General features: G+C 42.1%; 1 protein-coding gene across 33 annotated transcripts in view; it reads right to left on the bottom strand.

Annotated features, from left to right (window-relative positions):
• ST3GAL3 (ST3 beta-galactoside alpha-2,3-sialyltransferase 3) overlaps positions 1-21,386 on the bottom strand; it is a 190,386-nt gene that overhangs the window by 24,242 nt on the left and 144,758 nt on the right. For all 33 annotated transcript variants that reach the window (XM_071750348.1, XM_071750364.1, XM_071750374.1 and 30 more), the window contains one exon: positions 2,992-3,138. In XM_071750348.1, the coding sequence (XP_071606449.1) occupies positions 2,992-3,138 (147 nt within the window). The remainder of the gene's footprint in view (positions 1-2,991; positions 3,139-21,386) is intronic.

Genomic DNA, 21,386 nt, shown 5'->3' on the forward strand with positions numbered 1-21,386 from the left:
TAAGAGGATCTTTACTAGCTTGTTTCTTTTGTGCTGAGCCATCTTTAGGTATTTATATTTAATTTTTCCTGGACATTACTAAGATCCTAAACTGAAGCTTTTCTTCATCATCAGCTTATCCCAAGAAAAGTCCACATATAGTAGGAAACAGCTCTCCCTCTTCTTAAGACTTAAATAAATGGACTGAGGAAACTCCTGAAAAACTTTATCAGTCCCAGAGAGAAGCCACTGTTTGTGGGTAAGCAGTTTTGCTCCTTGTTCAGTCTTTCGGCTACTAATGCCACAAGTGCAATCAGAATGCACATCTGAGTTGTACCCCCTGTCTATCCTCTAGAATCACCTGGCCCAAATTATCTTATCAAAGCAAAGGATGTTACTACATCCACTCTTTATTGAATCCTGGGAGAAACGCCTTGAGATCAGCCCCAAAGTGTTTTACTAGCTCTCCTCAACCTTGCTGAAAAAGCCCCCAAATTACAAAGTTAATTGGCAGCACATTGTTACCATATGTGGTGTGCAAGAGAAGCACTGAAGTTTATTTAGGTATCAGAACCTAACAAGAGTGGAATATTACTACTCCTTATGAGGATTTCTTGTTGGCCTTGAGTACTCAGGCAATCTCAGCCTTCAATCTTCTGTGTGTAGCCTGTCCAACATACCACAGCACATGGAGGTACCAATCTGCTCCCATCCTCCGAGGAACTCAGGACACATATTGTTCACTCTGCTTTTGCACTAGACCTCAGTGTTTTCCTTTTCCATGTTCATATGCTTCTTTCTTGAGCAAAGATTCCCAGGCTGTCTCACATCTCTACAGCATGACCCTGAACCCAACCAGCTATTCTCCACAGCTGCTGGCTCACACTTTCCTGTGGAGAAATCCTTATTGCTCTAGCTGCTTCACTCATCTTGCTCAATTTCTCTCAAATATTTAATGAGCTGGACTCTTGGCCTACAGGCTGCTCCCATGCAGTCTTAGCAAAAAAAAAAAAAAAAGGTCTGTAGCAAATCTGCATCACCAAGATCCTTCTAAGACTCCTTCCTTCTTTACACTGGGAACAGTGGCTTCTGTGGGAGCACTTGCACTGATGCAGGAGTATTCTCTAGAGCATGACATGGTGCATTAGCAGCTCCATGACAGCAACCCATAGTTGATGTCTGACGTGAAATTTGTACCCATGGACTAGAAATACTCTCTCACTATTTTTAATCTCTGACAGAATCACTATGTAAGTGTCCTTGCACAGACAGCACAGGGTATACTAATGTCTGAACATAGAGATGCACCTGCAGAACTCCTGTTGCCCCATCTGAAGGAATGAGCTACAATTTACACAATCCAGCAAGGGTCACAGGCAAAGACTCAAAGTCTCAAAGCTCTATAAACTATTTTGAAAGCTCAAATGGAGTTTCATGAAGTAAAACATCAGGTTTCAATTAAGATGCCTTCATTTCCCAATCTGATGTGTGTTAAACAACTTATCAAAACCTCATAAACTTCAATTCACAGTATTTTCATTTCCGGATTCTCTCTTCTCCTCTCAGCTTAAGTAATATCTTGTGTATTAAAATAATGTGTCTAGAAATAAAAACAAATCTGGAGAAAATAAAGACAGAAGTTGTACAATTTCTGTCCTTCATACAGGCAGAAGTCTTGATTTTCTGGAAGACAAAATCCTTCTAAGGGTAAATTCTGGAGAAGGCAAAGAGAGAAAGGAAGGTACTTCCTTGCTGAAGGGAATATGCGGGACAAGATGCCTCCAGTGCAGAGATCAAAAATCCAGTGTTTCCAGAAGGCCATATCAATTTTGAGATCTGCATATGCAACAATGTACTTCACAAAAGAACCACTCTAAAGGCTGAATCTGTCTGCACATCTTGCATATCACCTTTTAAGAAGTTAATTTCTTGCCCCCAGATACCCAACACATCTCATCTGACCTGCACAAAATAAATATCTCTAATATTTCTGAAGACTTCATGTTGTATAGTTAGAGTATGGAAAATGAAGCACTACTCTGTCTAGCCCAAATCCAAGCTGCAACATGGCAAATCTCCTGGTCCTGATAACAATGGAAGGACAATGCCAGTGATGGAGCAAGCAGACTTTGTCCAGCAAAAGTGCTTCTCTCTGGGTTTGTCAGCTGTGCTAATGTGCCCAAAAATGTCACGTGTGGTCTCTATCAACAACTATATCACATGTGTACTTAAGTAATTTACCCACCCAAGTAATACATTCTGTAATGGGCAATATATTAGGCAAAGCAAACATAAATAGGTTCTGAAGACAGCATTGCAATGTGAGATAATCCAGAAAAAAAAAGTCACCACCTACTCCACACTAACACTCCAAAAAGCTGCACTGGCAGTGACAGCTATTAGAATAATCATGAAGGTATTTTGTTAATAACTATGACCTATGCCGTTTTCTTTTTTAAGCTTTTACCTCTAGAACCTGACACTCTAAGTTCAGAATTTCTTACCAAAGGTCTTACAAAAACAAACCTTTGCCTTCTTTTTCTGCAAGGCTGGGATACAGGATGAGATGTGGGATATCAGTGATTTTAGGCTGCAGTCTCCTTGAGGACAGTTAATTGTAAAACAGTAGCATGACCTTTAGGGAGAACTACACCACTTCCAGATGTGCTGTGGGTGCAGAGAGCACACACAGTTCCTTCCTCCCTTTGGGAAGGAACTCCCTCCACCCACACAAACAAGTGCCCTTTTCTGGTAGGCTGGGGGTCACAGGAAATCACCCAGCTGGAGCTGCAAGTCTCAGAGCTGCCTCCAGAAAAAGTGGCCCTAGTATCAGAAGGGATGGATCTTTCCTTGGCCTTAAGGAGACTGAGCCCTGTCACAATAAAAGAGCCCAAGTCCATTCACTTCAGCATTCAACAGCAGAGGCTCAAAGGAAAAGAACAGTGTAAGTCCACTCTGCTGCTTGGTCTCTCGTCCTTCCCCTTGGTTTTGCTTCCTCTGCTTTATACCTACCCCTCTGCCCATCAGGCCGTTGTTGAAAGGCAATCCAATGAAGCTGAAAGCTGCCTCCTGGATGAAGTAAGGATTCAGTATCCGTATGTCGTGAGGTTCTCTTGGGACCCGGGTTGCCACTGACTTCCAAAAGCCATCAGAGGCACTCTGTTAACAAAAAAAAACAAAAAAGGAAAGATTAAATGACAAAATGACACCTGAAGGGGTGACAGCAGCACATGCAAGTGCACTTGAGCCAGTCTAGATGATGAGTCCAAAGAAGATAGAGAGGCCTGGGCTTCAGCTAAAATCGTCCCGGCCCTCCTTTTCACTCTTTTTAGTACTTCAGCTAGTTTGGTTAATGGCTTAAGCTCTCCAGCATACGCTGTGATTGCTCCCACCTGCTTTCAGGGATATGCAAAGGACAAGCAAGGGATAGCAAATGCTTTTAAGAACATTTGTAGGGACACCTTCCATTAGACCAGGTTGCTCAAAACCTCATCCAGTCAGTCCTTCAACACTTCCAGGGAGGGGGCATCCACAACTGCGACTCACCACCCTCACACTAAAGAATTTCTTCCTAATGTCTAACTTAAATCTACCCTCTTCCAATGTAAAACCATTACCCTTTGCCCTATCACTACACACCCTTGTAAGAAGTCCCTCAGAGCTTTCCTGTAGGCCCCCTTCAGAAAGGACAAAAATGACTGTACAGCTCTGCCTTCAGTTGAGATACGTACTTCTCAATTTATCCCAGATTTATTCCCACCTGTTAGGTTTAATGTGAATTTAGGTATAAGCTTACAAAGGTGGGAACTTGTGAAAGGTCACAAATGTCCATGGTACAAGGGAAAAAACAAGTCTGTATATCCTTTATGGTTTTCCAATACATTGTATTTTAATTATTCACCCTGCAAATGTGGGAGAACATTGGCCTTAAATGCCACAGCCTGGCTAGATAGCCCTGCCTGGAGAGGGGCTCCTGCCTCTCTGCCACATCACATCATTGCTCCTGCTGGTCCAGATGTTAGTAGGTATTGCATGTACTGCCCTCAAATTAACCCGAGGCTCTTTGTTCACAGAACCTGCAGAAGCTTCACTTAAGTTTGGGTTAAAAATTCAGAGCAAGGCACAAGGAGGATGGTAGGAATTTTAATCTGCTAACCAAAGCTTTGGCAGGGTAATCTGATTGAATACCTCGTCTGGAAGCAATGAGCCATCTTCTCTGTGATCTCCAACAAGAGGCAGACTTAACATCAAGTTCATGTGCTTTGTAAGTCATTATTTACACTCTTTTTGGAGTGCTTGCAGCTTAACAGTGACTTTACATCTGCATTCAAAGCACTGCTGAAAATATTGATGATCCCCTGCAAAATTCTCATGAGCCTCCCCTCCTCAGTAGCAATTACCCTGTAATTATTGATGGTAATTCTGCCACAGCCTGTGTCTGCTGCTTTTTACACCCTACTTGTACCCCACTTGGCTCCTGGCAACTCTCATGCCCCGGAGGGTGCTAAATACCTTAAGGAGGCTGCTTTATGGAACAACCCCATGGTTACCTTTATCTGGTGAATTTCATATGATGAATAAAGTTACAGTGAATTATTTTTTTATTCAAACCAACAGCCTAAGATAGCTAAATGGCATTGCTATCCTGTTTTGATCCCATACCGCCTCCCAAGCTGCCCAAACATAATACACTTCTGCTGACAAGAGTAAGGATCCTGTGAGTTTAAGTTTGCATTTCAACCATGGCAAAGTGCTTTCAGAGCCTTAAATGGAAAAAAAATCCTAATTAACACTCATGTTCTTTCATCATAGAAGGCAGCCTAACACTTTCAATTATAATACCACATTTTCAGCCACTGAGTTATCTCAAAATTTAAAAAAAAAAAAATCAACTTTACAAATGCTGATGAAGTCTAACATCCATTGACCAAGGGATCTGAGGGATTTGGTATGTCAGCTGAGTTTTGCCTCCTTGTGAAAATTCATTAATAATTGGATAATTACGAAACCTTTGGAATTTCCTAAAGGCATGTGTAAAGTAGAGGTCTTTCAGATCTGTGGAAGGAGTGGAAATAAAACTAAAAAATAGAAAAAAAATCACAGATTCCACTTGCATTAAGCATGCTCCAGATCTTACAGAAATGAAGATGATAAACAAAAATCTTTAACAGCTGCTCATTCAATGAAACCATCTTATAATGGGTTTAAGCAGGCACACCCTGGAAAAATAGAGTGTGACCCTGAAACTAAAATAAATTTACAAATTGAATTACGATTTCATGTGCAACTCTAAATAAGGCATTGCTTGTATTTTGTAAACAATTCAAACCAAAGGTCTGCAAGCTATTTAGGGTAGACAGAAGCCACCTTTTGTTTGGACTAACACTCCATAAGAGATATTACATAAAGCCTGGGATTTAAGTAGCTGTTACACAGCTTTTACATCACACATAAAATATTAAAAGAGGAAACAAAAAAAAAAAAAAAAAAAAGGAAAAGGAAAGATTGCAAACACTTGAGACTTCTAATCTTTGCTGTTGGTTGAGCTGATCAGAAGGAAAATTACACATATCACAGCTGCCAGTTTTCCCAGTGCTCTGAAAATTGCTAGGAACATACCTGGGATTCTCTCAGCTTGTTCAGTGCCAGTGGATCCCAGCCATAGCTGAGAATATAACCTGTCTGCTTCGGCCCCTTCGGTGTGGCTGTTCCTCCTGTCATTCATCCAGATATCTCCCACTTTCCTCATTCATCACACAGCTCCAAAATTTCTCTCATTTCTCTCTTCTGACTCATTTCTATTTGCTCCACGTTGTCCCCTGTAATTTTTCTGTGCTGCTCCCCTTGTAGTATTATTGAGAGCCATGTTTCAATTTTAGGGAGAAACGTGGAGACAGCTCTCACACTTCCACCTGTACAGTAGGCAAAGCCCTGTGTAGGGTTAAAGAACTAAAAACTGTTTTCCTGGCTTATAATTACTGAAATTCTCAGACTTGTGGTTTGGCTCTACAGACCCCGTAGTTCCGAGTTCCATCTCAATCCCTGTGGTTTTGTTCTGCAGCTTGTCACCAGGATGCTACAAAGCACAGCAGCACCACAAGAGCTGGCCCGGGGTGGGGGCTGCTCCCCTGACACCAGCCCCCACCACCCTGAGTGTGGACCTTCAGTCTGATGGGACACAGATGTTCATCAAGGTTTCCAAAGAAATTACTCCCTGTCAGGGAACTCTGTCCCTTTCCAGGCTGGAAGGAGACAGGCAGCCACTGGAGGAGCAGCAGGCACTTGGGTTCAGGAAGGCTTTTCCCGATGGATTCAGGAGCTCGGACTCGAAGTTTGAGGTTGGGAGCACAGCCTGGTGTGTGCTACAGTGACTAAGCCTGCAGTGCTTAAGAGTGAACCTCTGCAGATGCAACTATTTTCCTTCTTGACTGTTGTAATGATAATAAGTCAGAAAATGAGTCTGAAAACATCTTGAGGAAATGTTCCCACGGTAGCTCATCACCTCCTGGCACTTAGGTGGAAACCACAGGGTTCAGGCTTGAAACTGTGTTTCCCTGTGTTAGGTTCCTACCTTTACTATTTGTTGGTGTTACTCTGCACCTGAGCCCCAGTCATAGATCAGCATTAATGGTGCCGAGGGCTGACAAAAAAAGCCTATAGTATAAAGCATAAAGAGATGAACAACAGAGAAAGAGAGGCAGTCAGAAAAACACAACTGAAGAGCAAGTCTCTGGGGGCCACAGCATTTTAAAGAAATCTTGGAGTGTTTTCAAAATTGTATAATTGTATTGGACAACACTAAAGGCTTTAGATTAGACTATTTAAATAGCAGAAACAATTTAGATGGCCCAGGGCTTTCAAGCCAGTCTCTTGTACAGCTCTTATCCAGGGAGAGAGGCAGAAATATCCCCTCTAAAGACAGTACTCCAGAAATAAACAGATACAGACACGACAGACCAGAGAAGGCAGGTTATGAGGCAAGGATAAAAAATGGCAGGGGTCACCTAATAGCTACAGGGACCAGACAATCCAGCTGTAATCCCTCATTCTGTCCATTTGTAGAATACTGAAGGGTAATAGGGACAGCTCATTATAAACTATTTTTGTCTCCATTCTGTTTTCCATGTTCTGTTCTCAGATATACTAAGGTGAACCATGACATATGCTAAAAGAAAATGAGGGAACTCAGAGCCTAAGCCAAGGAGCACACCTCAATAGAAGACACAAACAACTATCAGCAGGCTAAGCCTCCTAGAACAACATTTCTAATGTACTAAGCAAATCGAGGGGTAATGCTACTGCCTCCTGATGACATGGATGCTGTTTCCTCTTTTCCTCTGGGATATTGCTGGATTTAGGAGTACAAGCAGCGGTGCTCTGGAAAACTTCACAGTCTGATGGGAAGAGGACAGGGAGACTGCAAAGCTCAGCTATGTGCAACAGAAAGCTGAATAAAGTCTGGGTATGCAATGCTCTGCTGCAGAGCAACAAGAACAACAAAAAGACTGGAGAGGAAACCTATGGTAAATGGAACTTACTGTTCTTTCAAACTCTGGTAACACCAGAAATGGAAAAGACAAATGGCAGGAGGGAAAGAAAAAGCCAGGGATGATGTACCAGTCACAAGATCTCACCATGCCTGGAAGCACATAGTTCACTGGGATCTTTGCCCCCACCTAGGCTGGAATGTGGTTTATTCTATACCCATCATCCACAAGCACTTGCTGTCACACAAATACAGGATAGAGACAAACCACTGCAATCCATCTGCAGAGGCTTTTGAAAGGTTTCTGTTCAGGCATAATTGGATTAGATGTGGGAGGTGTGTTTCCACTAGCAAATAACCACCTTATCAGTCAATACTGCATTTCTCAGCGGTCAAGTAGACACAGAGGCCTAGAAAATGCTCTTCTACAAGTGGTAATATAAATGAAGTTGCATCATTTGCCCCGATTATCAAAGCAACAAGGAATTTTTAGCAGAGGTGCTGAGAGCCTGCAGTCTGGGTTGATGGTCAACTGCCAGACCCACTAGCCCACACTTCAAATATATTTACCTTACTTTCTCAAGGTGATGGAGAACCCCTCACTACCCTCTCTACACAGTTCTGATAATCAGCACTCATTATGAATGTTTCTATCTTCAGTTTCTAGAGACTAGAAATGCTCTAGAGCATTTTGTTCCACACTTATCTGCCCCACTGAAAAGCTCTTGCCCTGCCTGAAGCAGGAGCATTGCAGATTGTGCTTAAGCTCTTTCATCATCTTCTCTTTGCCCCACTGTCAGGAGAGATGGAGCCTTGGAATATCCAACATTATGATACTTCTAATCTTTTACCAGTTTTGTGTCTTCTCCTGAATACCGTACACTAGACCACCCCACTAGACACCCTACAATAGACCAAGTCTAAAATCAAATAGTTATAATTTCCCAGGCCATTCCCTTTTTGGTATTCCCCATTTCCCAACAACCTCACAGCACACAAGAAAACTGACAGGTTATTACTGCCACAAATTTAGCTTTTACAAATGTTTCTCATTATGAAACCCGAAAATATTTTCTACCTAATGCTTTCGGTACTACATCAATACATGGTACTGCTAAAACTTTTTCTTTTTTTTTGGAAGCAAAAATCTAACTATACTTCATCAACAGAGTTGAGCTAATAATACTTCACTACATTGGCTAGAGATTAGTTTCTTTAGGCTTGGTAATCAGGTTGCAAAACATGAGAGAAGAGAAACTTAATTCTAAGTAGTGGCTGCAGACTTTAAACTTTGTGCCACATAAACTACGTGGCACCCTGGCTGCACATGGAGCTGGACACTGCCCCATCCACAGACACCAGCTCAGAAAGCAGCAGCTTTCTGTGATGTGATGTGGCACCGGTGTGCTGCACATCAGTGGCCTAAAACTCAGCAACATGCTCATCCCTCTGGCTGTCAGAACGCATCTTATGTCCTCTTTACCTGCAAGCATATTACAAATAAGCAGTAAAGCATGTTCAAATAGGCCTATTGAATTTCAAACTTCATTTGACCTGTAGAACTGAGTGCTGACTCTAACCTAAACACAGACAGACGTGGGCCTCCTGTGCTGCTGGTCTAATACCAACTGTCATATCCTGATTCACAGGACTAGGAAGCACAAAGCCAAGACCAGCTCTAAAGAGTCTGAAGAGCAAATATATTTTTCTGCTATGCTGTAAGTTGAAAGGAATTCCTTAAAAAAAAAAAAAATTATTTCTACAGCTTTATCTGCGTAACTCAGAGCAAAATACAGTTCACAGTTTTAAGATAACAAAACACTGTTGAAAAAGATCATCTTGTGAAGAAAATAGAACTTGGAACATTTCAGATGAGCTGCATAAAAACACTGGAGATTATTCTGATGAATACTGTGTTTCACAAGTCAAAGCATACATGATAGCTCACAGACGGTGTGTCAGAAGATGTGTTTGTACAATGCGCAAACAGGGTGATGGATAGACTGTACTACAGACTCTTTTGATCACTGTGTAAGCTTGATTTTGAGCCAAAATTTGAAGAAATATTCCTGTTTTGAAATATCTTCGAAAGACGGAAGTTTTAAGTAAAAGTAATGGATTTCGATAATATATGTCTGTGTTGTGGGGTTTTGTCTGTGAATAATAATACTCCTCCAATGAAAAAGTATCTGAAGTAGGACAGTTTCAGAAAAATCTCAATGAAGAGCTGGGCATAAAATATCACCATTACAGGGTATTTCATTCCCATAAGGGACCAGGCCCTTTATTTGGCTATTGTTTTTTATGACATAGTTTAAGACACATCATTTAACATCTACCAAAAAAATACCAGGGCTGAGAGGCCAAATCCATGAGTTAGAAAATGCTGAAGAAAGCCAGCCCTGCAACTTGAGGTCAGGATTTCTGTTGTCAGCAGTGACTTTCTAATTTTCCCACCAGATTTTTTCTTATAGCAGCATATATGTAAGTGTTTTACAAACAATACTTTTGTATTTAGAACATCTCTGCAATATTTGTCATGTATTAAACCATTTTACAGGGGAGAAAGCAGGCAAAACTGAATGCCTGGAGTTTCCTATGCCTCCTAATGCTCTACTTCAGACACCTAACCCTACATTCTCAGAACATCTGTTAAGTTCATGGCACAACTCCATTCACTTTGCTGCTGCTGAACACTCAGTTCTCCTGCATATCCACCCCACGAGACTCAAACATATTTGGGGGAAATTCTGATCTAACTTGCTCAACATCACATAAAAAAAGAACCAAACACCTACTCAAGAGAAATCCTCAGTGTCTGTAATCAGGAGACCATTCTTCTCCCTCTCCTTTCCTCTCTCCTACCCACATGTTCTAGAGCTTCTGCAACTACTCATGCCAAAGCTGAATGTCTTACATTACAGAAATTAGTCTAAGACTCAGTCTTCCCTCTCCACTAGACAGACAGCTGTGTTCTAAAACAGCCAGGATGTAATTATGTAATTAAGGATAACATCTGCACAGGAGAACTGCATTAATCTTGAAATTGCAAAGTTAATTTTTGCTTTCCCTAACTTGTGGCAGCTTGATTTTTAAAAAACTCTTACAGAAGTTTTAAAGGGTAACTTAATATGTTAAAAAAAAAACACCCAACAAACAGCTCAAGAAAAACTCAAAAAATGGAGCAATTAAACCCAGGGCACAGTCCTTTTAGTGCAACTACAAGCTCCAGTAACCTATTGTATTCTAGATCAGCTGTGAGAGGAGAAAAAATTAACTCTTACGTCCTAGAGTCCTATTCTGAACTATTTACACCTAACAAACCTGCATGTGTTTGAAGAATTCCCTGCTGGCTGTTAGCTACTCCCTTCTCTGCTCTCCTCAGTATCCATCACTCTTCAACCTTTAATACTTCTGTTTCACTCTCCTGCCATGCACCAGACCAGGCTACTGCTCCATCATGTTGCCCAGGTGGCTGGCAAGAGAGGAAGAGGTTCCTGAGAGCCCAGAAGAGCTTGCCTGCTCCCAGTTCATGCCCCAGGCTCTTTGTGGAGAAGCAGTTGAAGAAAATACCCTATTTCATTCCATCATCCCTAGAAACGATGCTGTGTACCAAGTAACCCTACAGGAAGGGCACCTGAAGGGCAGGGGAGGTCTGATGGACCATGCCCAGAGCAAGCAGGGCAGCACTGACAGCATCCAACAGCCTCCATGAAGCATCAGCCCAAGCCATGGTGCTTCACAGAACAGCAGGAGCCACAGCAGACTGTGGTAACACAGCCTAACCAATTCCTAGCCTTTGCCCTGAAGGGAACCTCAGCAGAACAGGAGCGGAGAGTATTTTTTTAAAATTTTTTTTAACAGGGACAAAACTGCATTTGCAGTAGCCTCATCCTGAGAGACAGCTAAGTTATTTTAGCTGAACTTCCCAGCTGTGCCAAGCACACGGCATGGAAAACATCAACTCAAAACCAACAGGGTAATAAAACGACAGAGCATTTTCCTCGTTGCTTATAATAGAAAACATAAGGGGATCCCTATACTCACAGTTACCTGCTCCACTTAGAACAGTATGCCTGCACAAAAGAGAAAAAATGGATTAAAATGCTGGCTTTGCAGGCTTTGATGACAAAGCAAGAGGGCATCCTGGGCCATCTAAGGACAACCATCAGCCAAGTCTTTTGTAGGGAGCTGAGCTGGTTTATGAGTTTGAATACAAACAACGACTCATTAAGCAACACATATTTAGACTAAACTCTTGGCACATTACAACAAAAAAAGCTAAAGGATCACCACAGGAAGAATTATGGCCTAAAAACCCTCATCGCTTTCTTAAGTTATCTTAAAGTGAGTCTCTAGGGAAATTTGTACATTGTTTTTACAGCAAGAGTACACAGAAAATCTGTCTTCTCCTATTTTGGCATCTTTGCTGAAATGAGAAGCCAAATAATTTGTATGTTCACTGAGTGTTCATATAGAATATATACAAATTATTCAGCAGGATAGAGAAAGCAGAAAGGTCAAAATAACAAGAGTCTGGAAAGATGCCAGGAGGCTCCTGACCTACTTTATTTTCTAGACCTGCATTAACAATAAGTGTTTTACAAAAGAAGAGCTTCTAAGTAACATTATTTAATATTCTTAAAAGATGAGAATTTAAATAAACTATAATCCAAACAGAACATTTATATTTAAGAGTTTTTTCCAAATAGTGCTGATTGCCTAGGCCAGGGTCAGTATTTTTTGTACTTGTCAGCTGTGGGCAACATTCACTTAACAGAAAATGGCCAGAACACAACTGATAGACCAGCTGAGAAAAACTTCCAAGCAGACCTACCAAGAACCTTGTGCACCCAACAGCTTGGCCATTTTACTTAAAGTTTATGTCTCTGAGTATATAAATAAATAAAATACTAACAAGTTTACAAACCTGGTATTAACCAAGAAGAAAAGAAACACCTTTAGACACATAACATACATTTGCAACTGTAAGAATACAAATACTACCAAAAAAAGTGAGACCTCAGGGTCTCTCTTGCTTACCACCTTCACATGGCTTGGTTTATTTTCACTTCTGTTGCAAGGACAAGTGGTCGCATGAAATACCTGCAAGTGCTAATGTGGACAAAAGCTGAACGTAGAAGGGAAGTAGATCAGGGATTTACACCCTGTGCACACAGGAGCATCCTCCTGCCTTGCAGAAGGAAACTGTTCTCCTTGGGAAGAACCAGAAGCACCACACACAGCTGGAGCACAGGGGGAGGGATAAATTTAGGAAGATAAAAGCATGCGGGAAGTTTAGTTACCTCAGTGTTTATTACAGAAAAATGGAGATATAGGTCAGCCCCCTGTCTTGGAGCCCTTGGTGCTTCGAGGCAAAGAAAATGTTACAAATTGCTCTGACAGGACTAACTATGCAATTAATCCACAAAGCCTGCCAGGGAACACATGTGTTTCAGGCATAAATTGTCCAATCTATTCCTTTCTGAATTAACATCTGTCATCATGACACCATTCAAAATGACTGAAGACTGGATCATATTAATGACTACACATCTTAGATAAATATTTACTGTTCAGATTTTTTTTTTTTTTTTTTTTTTTTTTTTAGTTTAGAGAGAAAAAAATTCAAATAGCAAAATTCCTGGAGCTGTGAAAGGGGACTCTCTTTTCAGCCACTGATAGAAAGCAGGTGGTTTTATTTACAAAATCAAATCACTGTTTTTACCCTCCTCTGTGAATCTTCATACTGCACAGGGGTGAACTCTGAGCATGCTGTGGTGTTGCAATGCTTCCCGAAGGGCCCTTCTCGGGAATTTTGTTATGCTGGAAGCTGCTCACCTCAGAGGCTCCCAGAAACCTTATCCTTTAGGTTTCAGAAACAAATCTGGCTAATTATGCCCCAGGAAGACAAAATTTTGCTGTGACCCTTGCAGACAACTGGATGAAGCAAATAACTTACTTTCATGCAAAGCTGTCAAGGGTATTACTGGCCTGCTCTCCTGCTTCTCACAGTCAACAAATGGGTCACAGAGAGTGAAGACAGGGATTCCCAGCGTCACAGAACAGGATGGCAAGAAGGCAACAGAAGAGTGCAGCCTGTCCTGGGAACTACAATTTTCCCAGATACTGGATTAAGTCTGTATTACACTTAAAGGTGTCTGCAGTCAGTGCTCACCTCTGTAAATATTCCATTCGAGGGTTATAAGGACAGATTTCTAGGAAATCACATCTGTCCTGGATGCTTTTATTATCTAGCTTCAGCTCCTAACCTTCATTCTGTTATTTCTTATCAGCACTGCTTGAAAGGCCCAGAGAGAGCCTGCTGACATCCTCCTCCTGGAAGACCTCCATAGCAGGGAGCAGTGTTCCTTCCATCAGCAACTTTCCCTTCTAGTCCTTTACTCTTGTACTGCTTGAGTGGAACTTGACCAAGATATCCAGTCTCGATTTTAAGAATTTGAGAGCAAATTTATCAAGCCTGTAGGGCAGAGGTAGCAAATATAATTATACTGACATAAATGTAGTGACTTATTTGGTCATTTGACTAGCTTCAGATATATTTCTTCCTACTAAATTAAAGTCTTCTGATAAAAAATGTTCCCTCTAAGTAGTCAGAGAGAGACTAAAAGTAAATCTTCCCCCAAATCTCTTTATTTAGCATAAGCTAAGTAAATTGAACTCAAATCTCTTAGACTAAGGGAGGCTTTGCAGAATTCAAATGATTCTTATAGTTCTTTACTGAAGTGTTAACACAGAACATCTTTATTCTACTAACACTTGCATGAATAGCTGATAACCTCTGGGCGATGTCTCCGGTTCCCCATTGATGATGTTTTCTGCTGTCTCCAGACAGCAGATTCACAAATCATTTCTCCTCTGTGAAGGAACATCTGCTGCACACGTGGCCAGTACAATATCCTTAGCAGGGATGGGCTGCACTGGTGGTAAAGCTCTGCAAGTCTGGATGGAAGAGACACCTGCATGTCTGCATGTGTGGCCAGGTGGAGATAATGCTGTTGGAGCTCAGTGTTTATCTGTTCATCTGGTCTGCCAGGTGCCCAGTCATGTATGTAGGGCAGTGAACATGCATACCTTGGCCAGCATGCAACTACTAGGCAGTAGTGAGGGATAAACAGGAGTGTAGAGCTTACTGGGTGCTTACAAGGTGAGGGAAATCTGAGAGGATTGTAGTGCAAGAGAGAGGCATGAGGGAGGAGGACATAAATCCGCAGGCAATCAAGCAATTTTGTTAGCTCTGCTGTTGATGGAATTGTATGTTTCATTAAAATCAGCATCAGATTTGGAATAAATTTCTTTACATTGCCTCAGATATTCCAAGCCTATCTTTGATCAGTAACAACTATAGCCTGAGTTCACTGTGACCTTGAAATGCTCCTACCAGGATGTGTGTAATATTGATGTGTGAATATTGCCAGAACCTGCTAAAGAGAGTGAGTGTAATAAGAGCACCCTCTTGATGCTTTTTCAAGACAGCTGCACAAGCAATTGAGTTGTCCCTCTCTCGTGCTGGCTTTTCTAAAGAAGAAATATGGAAAAAATGTAGCTCCTTAACTTATCCATCTTGTTTGACTTTGGCTGAGTCAAGGAAGAAGTGATCAAATACCCAGCAAAGGACAGCAACTGTCAATTGGGTGGCAGCTGATATCAGAAGAAATTAGAAGATGACAATTTTAGGAAGGAATTTTAGGAAGAAGCAGGATGATGAGGCAATCCCAGAAAGGATGCCCTACTAGGGCAATGATTCAGTCTCTTCAGGTCGTAAATTCTGCTCACGTCTCTTCATTTACAAATGATGTGAAGGGAAAGGAACTAAAGAAGAAAAAAATCTGACCGGACCTCTCTGATTTTCACATCACAGATAGGATTACTGAGCTAGAAATGGAGATGATGCCGTCTTGGAAGATGTGGGATCAAGGTTCTTTAAGGACTCCCAAAGCCTCGTTTGAGTAAATGCTTCTCATCTTTTAGTAGGAAGTATAATGCAAGGAAGACTGGAGTTAGGTAATAGTAAACTAAGTAAGGGACCAAAACACCTGGACAAAACCCATGCATGGTGTGGGTATGACTGGAAGGGCAGGCACACCAACAATATTTATTTGAATTTTAAGGAGAAACTGTTTAAAATTGAGGTAATGAATTATATTACTCCTACAAGCACAAATGTTTTGCAAACTTCTGATACACAGACTTATGTTTTTTTCCATCCAGAAAATAGTTTACTTACGGCTATTTTTTTATTTTCTTCATCTGCCCGAAAAGCTTAGGTAAACGTAGATACAGAGTTGTGGATATTGATGGCTATCCAGTCTAGGGGGACAAGTTTTGTTGTCCAGCGTGCATCAATCTGATAATATTAAATGCTATGAAAAAACACTGCAACAGCATCAAAGCAGCCCCTGTCGCCAGCTGATGCTTGACAATGTACTTAGAGACACACTAAATATACCTGGGTGGGAACAGCTCTCAGCTCTGTAGTGACCTGCCTAATCTTATTATGCTGTTGCATGCAGGTATGTATGGAGGGCAAGCTCCAGCCTGCACTTTCCACACCAACAACCCTCCTTTGGGAATATGGCCAGGAAGTCTCCCCCAAGGCCCATGTTGCAAACTGGGTCATTTGTCTACTGAGGTTCCTGTATGGTCCTCACCACAGGGCTACCTGAAAGCTTTTTAAAAACTATAGAATACAGAACCAAGGTCTTCTCCCTCTTCTGGTCAGCAGGGACAGGATTTTGTATAGGATACTTACATATTTTCCAGCCTCTCTTCTAACCATGACTGGAAAAAAAATGACTCATCTTCTCTAAATAGGGCACTAGTTCATACTTCTAACATCTTCTGGAAATGGCTCTGATCTCCTAGGCAGTCAGAGCGAAGAATCTGCTTTTCTCATATGCAAGTAATACTTGGTTCCCTTGGGCCATTCCCACCAATGCACTGAACTGGAGGAGCAGGTCCTGACTGGGAGCACAACCTCTCAGTCAGTACAGAGGCTTTCTGCACAGACAGAGATCAAACCTTAAAAAGACAATATTGTCCCCCAAATCCTCTCAGAAAAACAGACTAACTCCTAGCTACTCCGTCAAAACAGTACAGAATAATCTCCAGAAAATACACCATGCAGACTCCCCTATCTCTTCTTCTCAAGAGGTGTGATAAGCGCCAGAAGAACCTGCCTCTTGTTTTCACGTTATTATGAGGCATTTTCTCTGCTTCAGCATTTAGTAATGGTTCAGTTGCCTTGACCAAGGCACTGAACCATCCCAATGATGTGATAAAGTATTCTCTGCTATGAATTCCTAAAATACCCTCATGGTCATTTCCATGTGAGTGGAAATGGCCTTTTGGACCATGTACTGGGACCACAGGAAAGTCACCACTGAAAAGGCTTTCTTCCCTCTATCCTGGTGCAAGCCTCATCATGTCCTTGAGGCACACTGGCAATCTTACTCACCAGCCATGCCTGCCTCTACTCTACTTCTGAAGAGATTATTTAGGTGAAAACTCAAATTTATGAAAGAAATTGAATAACCCTTAAGCTGACATCCCAGTTCAAAAGCTTATTCCCTTTTACGATGGAGCAACAAGTCCAGCTTCCACCTCCTTCCACCCAGAGTCAAGGAAAACAGGATGCAAAGCAATGCCTACCCCAGCATATCTCTAAGCAGCTGCACTAGAGCTCTGTCTCAGCAGAGGATCAGGCATCAGAGATGTGTAACCAAGCTTTGCATTCACAATGCCTTAAGGTGGACTTACAGCTTCACCAAAACCAGTGGAAGACTCTTTCTCACAGTCCATTAAAAACTGAAAAGGCTGACTATATATACAGTATTTTAAAGCATCAAGTCCCTGGGAAGCAGAAAGGGCAACAGAATATTTGCAATGCAGAAGGAGACTCTGGAGTGAAACTGCCAGTGGTATCAGACACTCCATTTGTCAAAAAAAGGCAAGTGACAGAATTGGGAAAAGCAGGTTCTTCCTCCCTAGCCCAGACCCAGAGAAACTGCCCACTCAAGTGATGGTTGCAGGTTCCATAGAAGTTGGAGATACATGAATGTGGGTGAAGCTTTACTTGGGACTGGACATCAGGGATAGATTCACAGCCTCACTATTTTCCTCAAGCTGATAGAAGGAGCACGGTAGCTCCTCAGGTGTTTTTTTTCAGGGATGCAAACCAGCCCCCAGACAAGGCTATTTCAGAATTTGTGGAATCCAGTGTACTACAAGCCTGTGGCATTCACAGCAAACACATAGCATGAGAAAGCCATTAACTAATGCAAGAAGAGAAGCTCTAAACAAAAGCTCAGCAGACAGGGAGGGCTCTGGCAGGCATCTGGCCTTGGCTCTAGCACAGTAAAACAGGCTGATCAAGGCAGGGAGGTATCATAACATACATTTTAGCAGGACTAGAAGTGACCTGTTGACTTAAAACAGAAGTGTAGTTCACAAATGAAGAGTTTTAAAACATCTCCGCTGCTGCCACATCCAAAGAATGTCCACAAGCAGCAGTCAGATGCTGCGACAAAGGAGGAGGGGGCTATGTTGTGCCCACTGCTGGAGGATGACTGCTTTTCAGATGGCATCACTGCCATGTGCAAGTTGCCAGAGACATGCCTCTGCAAGGGACAGACAATAGAACTTGGCCTGGTTTGCAGGCAGGTGCTCACTCGCTCCTATAACTTTCACTATCAAAGAGAGCTCCAAGGTGCCGCAGGCACTTACTGCACAAGTGACTCCTCCTGGCAAAGGCTGCAGAGATTCCTGCTGGAAGCATTTGCAGGCTCACTGCTACATGAGAAGGAAGCTTATAAGCTGCCAATTTCTTGTGAAACCTTTGCCCTCACTTGGCTGCTTTACCACCATGTGCCAGGTGTTCAGGGAAGTGAGCCCTAGCAAGCAAGAGAACTCCTGATTCACTTAATGATGGGCAAAAAAACAACCCTGGAAACAGCCTCAGCACCAGGCAGTGATGGCTGGTTTGCATAATTGGAGCTTGTAAATCTCTCTCTTTCAGGAAGCATCTACTCTCCATGCAGTAGAGAAACCTTCATCTTTTGACCCTTGTTTTAAAAGAGAAGAACAGTATATGGCCAAGCCTCCTTCCCCCCGTAATTCCTCTTTGGGTACTTTGGGTATGCAGGAAGAGCTTCTGTCACTGAGGGTCCCAGGGTGATGTGGGATGGTACAGTAGGGAGAAGCAGAAGGGAGAATCACAGTATGTGTGGGAAACATCTCTTGGCAAAAAAAAAGTGTTCAGGAAACAGTGTAACTGTTCTGAACAACTGTCCTTGAGTCAACCCACCTCTGGGGATGCACCAGGAGCAGTCATTTAATCAGAGAAGGGGTGTCTGGAAGTGTCAGGAGGCTCCTGCAGCAATACCATCAAGTCAGTACTATCAGAGCAGTCACCAGCAGCTCACATCTGTGACCCTTCTGCAATAACCATGGGTTCCCGCAACTGCAGGCTGTGGGACTCCAGCTCACTTCCTTTTCCTTGTACAGCAACACATTAGGTCAGAATGATGCAATCCTCCCCTCTGATGAACATGTCACTTTCTCCATCCCACACTACTTTTCCCCCATTTTGTTGCAAAAGTGCAGTTATTTTCTCCTTCACTTTATTCTAATCCTTGTAACATGTCTGAAAACAGATTACCGGTGTTTTAGTTGCTCAGATTCACCCACCCTTCACCTTCTTAAAGACAGGTCTGTACCCTTCGGTGAAAGAGTACTGCCCTAACTTGCTACTAGACTCACAATTTTGAGTGCCAGCTCACCCCGAACTCTGTGGCAGAGGCTACCTTTGTTTTACTGCTGCTGCAGTGTGAATATTTAGCCAAGTCTGTCCTTTTTCTAGATTAATCTTTTCTCTCAAGTTTTATTCACTTCCAGATATTTCTGTTTTAGCATGGAATAAAAAGCAGCCAAGATTCTTCTTTTTCTTTAGTCCACATTCCAGTGCCCCTCTTCTTGCATACAGTGCCTTCCAGGGCACCGAGGCATCACGCAGACCTCCAGCCAGGTGTTGCACCAGACTGAATGTCAAATCCTCTGCCATGCTGTTCTGCTGCTGCTTCTGCATAACTGATTCTTCCTTCTAACATCTCCTGAAAATCCTCCTTTCTACAAAGCACTTATCCAGTTCTCAGAATGCAAATGCTGCCAAAAGACTAATATAACATAGAGCAAATCCCTCTCAGCTGCAGGGAAAGTAAGCTTATCTGACCACTGACCCCAGCAATAAACCCATTTGCCATTCATTTACTCTTTCTCCCTTTGATTTCACTTACTCAAGAGAGGACTAAGAAAGGATCCTAGTACCTGGCCCAAAATGTTTGATCAAGCAGGTCCAAGTAAGGTCTCATGTTCTCATAGCCAACCTGCGACACTAGCACGAAGACATGCAGTTGCCAGCAACATTCAGGAACAGAGGAAACATCAGGGGACAGAGTTTTGGCCCATTTTTTGAGGAATGTGTCCTCTTCCACAGAAGTTATGTTCTTCAGCAGGATGCTTCCATTTTCCTTATCTCTGTTCTGAGGTCAGACTCCTGACTGTAGCCATTGGTTTGCAGTGGGGATGAAGTCTTCCAGAGAGACAGGCCTAATGCCAGACAAGGAATAAGCAACAGTGGCATACAGAACTCCTAGGTCATGCAAGTGACTTTAGATGAGTCCAGGAAAGTAAGAAACTTCCTTTTTTTCCTGGCAAGCAGCTGTGAGAGAAACAGAAACTCTCCACAGAGAGCACCGGACAGCCATTTGTCACTTTGAACTTACCACATGCTGATAAAAATACTAACAGACACCTACATCTTACTCCCACAGCACTGTCAGCTCTCCATCTCTAGCTAAGAGACAGCATTTTTTGTACTGGTTTCCACTAGAAAAAGCACTTGTGCTAGCCACATGCTTGCAACTAAAGCCAGTGACAGCAAGATCCCAGCCTCAAATAGAGAGAGAGCAAACCAGAGAGGAAAAGACAGATGTTTTCCAGTCACCTGGATCGTATCCTAAAGTATTCTGTGAACTGTCTCAGCAGCCTTGAACACCAGCAATGATTGCCTTTGGGAACTTTTGTAAAACAGGTAGGGTGTTAAAAGATTGAAAAATGTACAAAAATAGTGCCTAGACCAAGAAGGCAAAAAAAAAAAAAGGAAGAGAGCTGATCTCTGATTCCAGTTCTCAGAATAGTAAGATTAATTATTTGTAAGCATCAGAAAAAAATAACAAAGACTGAGTAGCAACCCAGGAATTGTCATGAGTGAATCATTATTGGGGAGAAAAAAATTTAAACAAAAGTATTTCTTTATACAGGAAAAGAAAGTATCATAGGGGAGAAGCAAGACACAAACTGGAATTCATTAAGGCTTCTGACATATTACTTTCACAAACTTGCCAGAAAATTTTATTAATTATACTTATATGATACAAGCTCAGAAGCAGCCAAAAAAAACTACCCGGGAGGAGTTTTCAGTGGGCTCAATGTAGGAATGGAAGGATATTATTACTCTGGGGTTTGCCTAGGAACCAACTTTATTTAGTGTTTTCATTATCAGCCTGGATGATGAAGTAAAAGGTATGTTTATTAAATTGCAGAGAACATGAATCTGGAAAGAATGGCAGGTATGCTGGAAAGCTCTGCCAAAGGAACTTGGCAAACTGGAGAAATATGCTGGAAGAAAGAATCAGTAGGAACAAGTGCACAGTGCTGCTCTTTAGCAGAAAGAGCCAAAGACACAAGGACAGGGTGAGGAGCTGGAGATGTAGCTGCTCTTCAGCTCTTCCTGATATGAGAGTCCCAAGGAACTGGACACTCACCTTCAATCCCATGCTGCTGTGGAAAAGGGAGTCAAACCAGTGAATGTAAAAAGAGTAAGAACTGTAAGGCTAGTGAA

Source organism: Heliangelus exortis, chromosome 8, assembly GCF_036169615.1.
Source record: "Heliangelus exortis chromosome 8, bHelExo1.hap1, whole genome shotgun sequence".
Taxonomy (NCBI): domain Eukaryota; kingdom Metazoa; phylum Chordata; class Aves; order Apodiformes; family Trochilidae; genus Heliangelus; species Heliangelus exortis.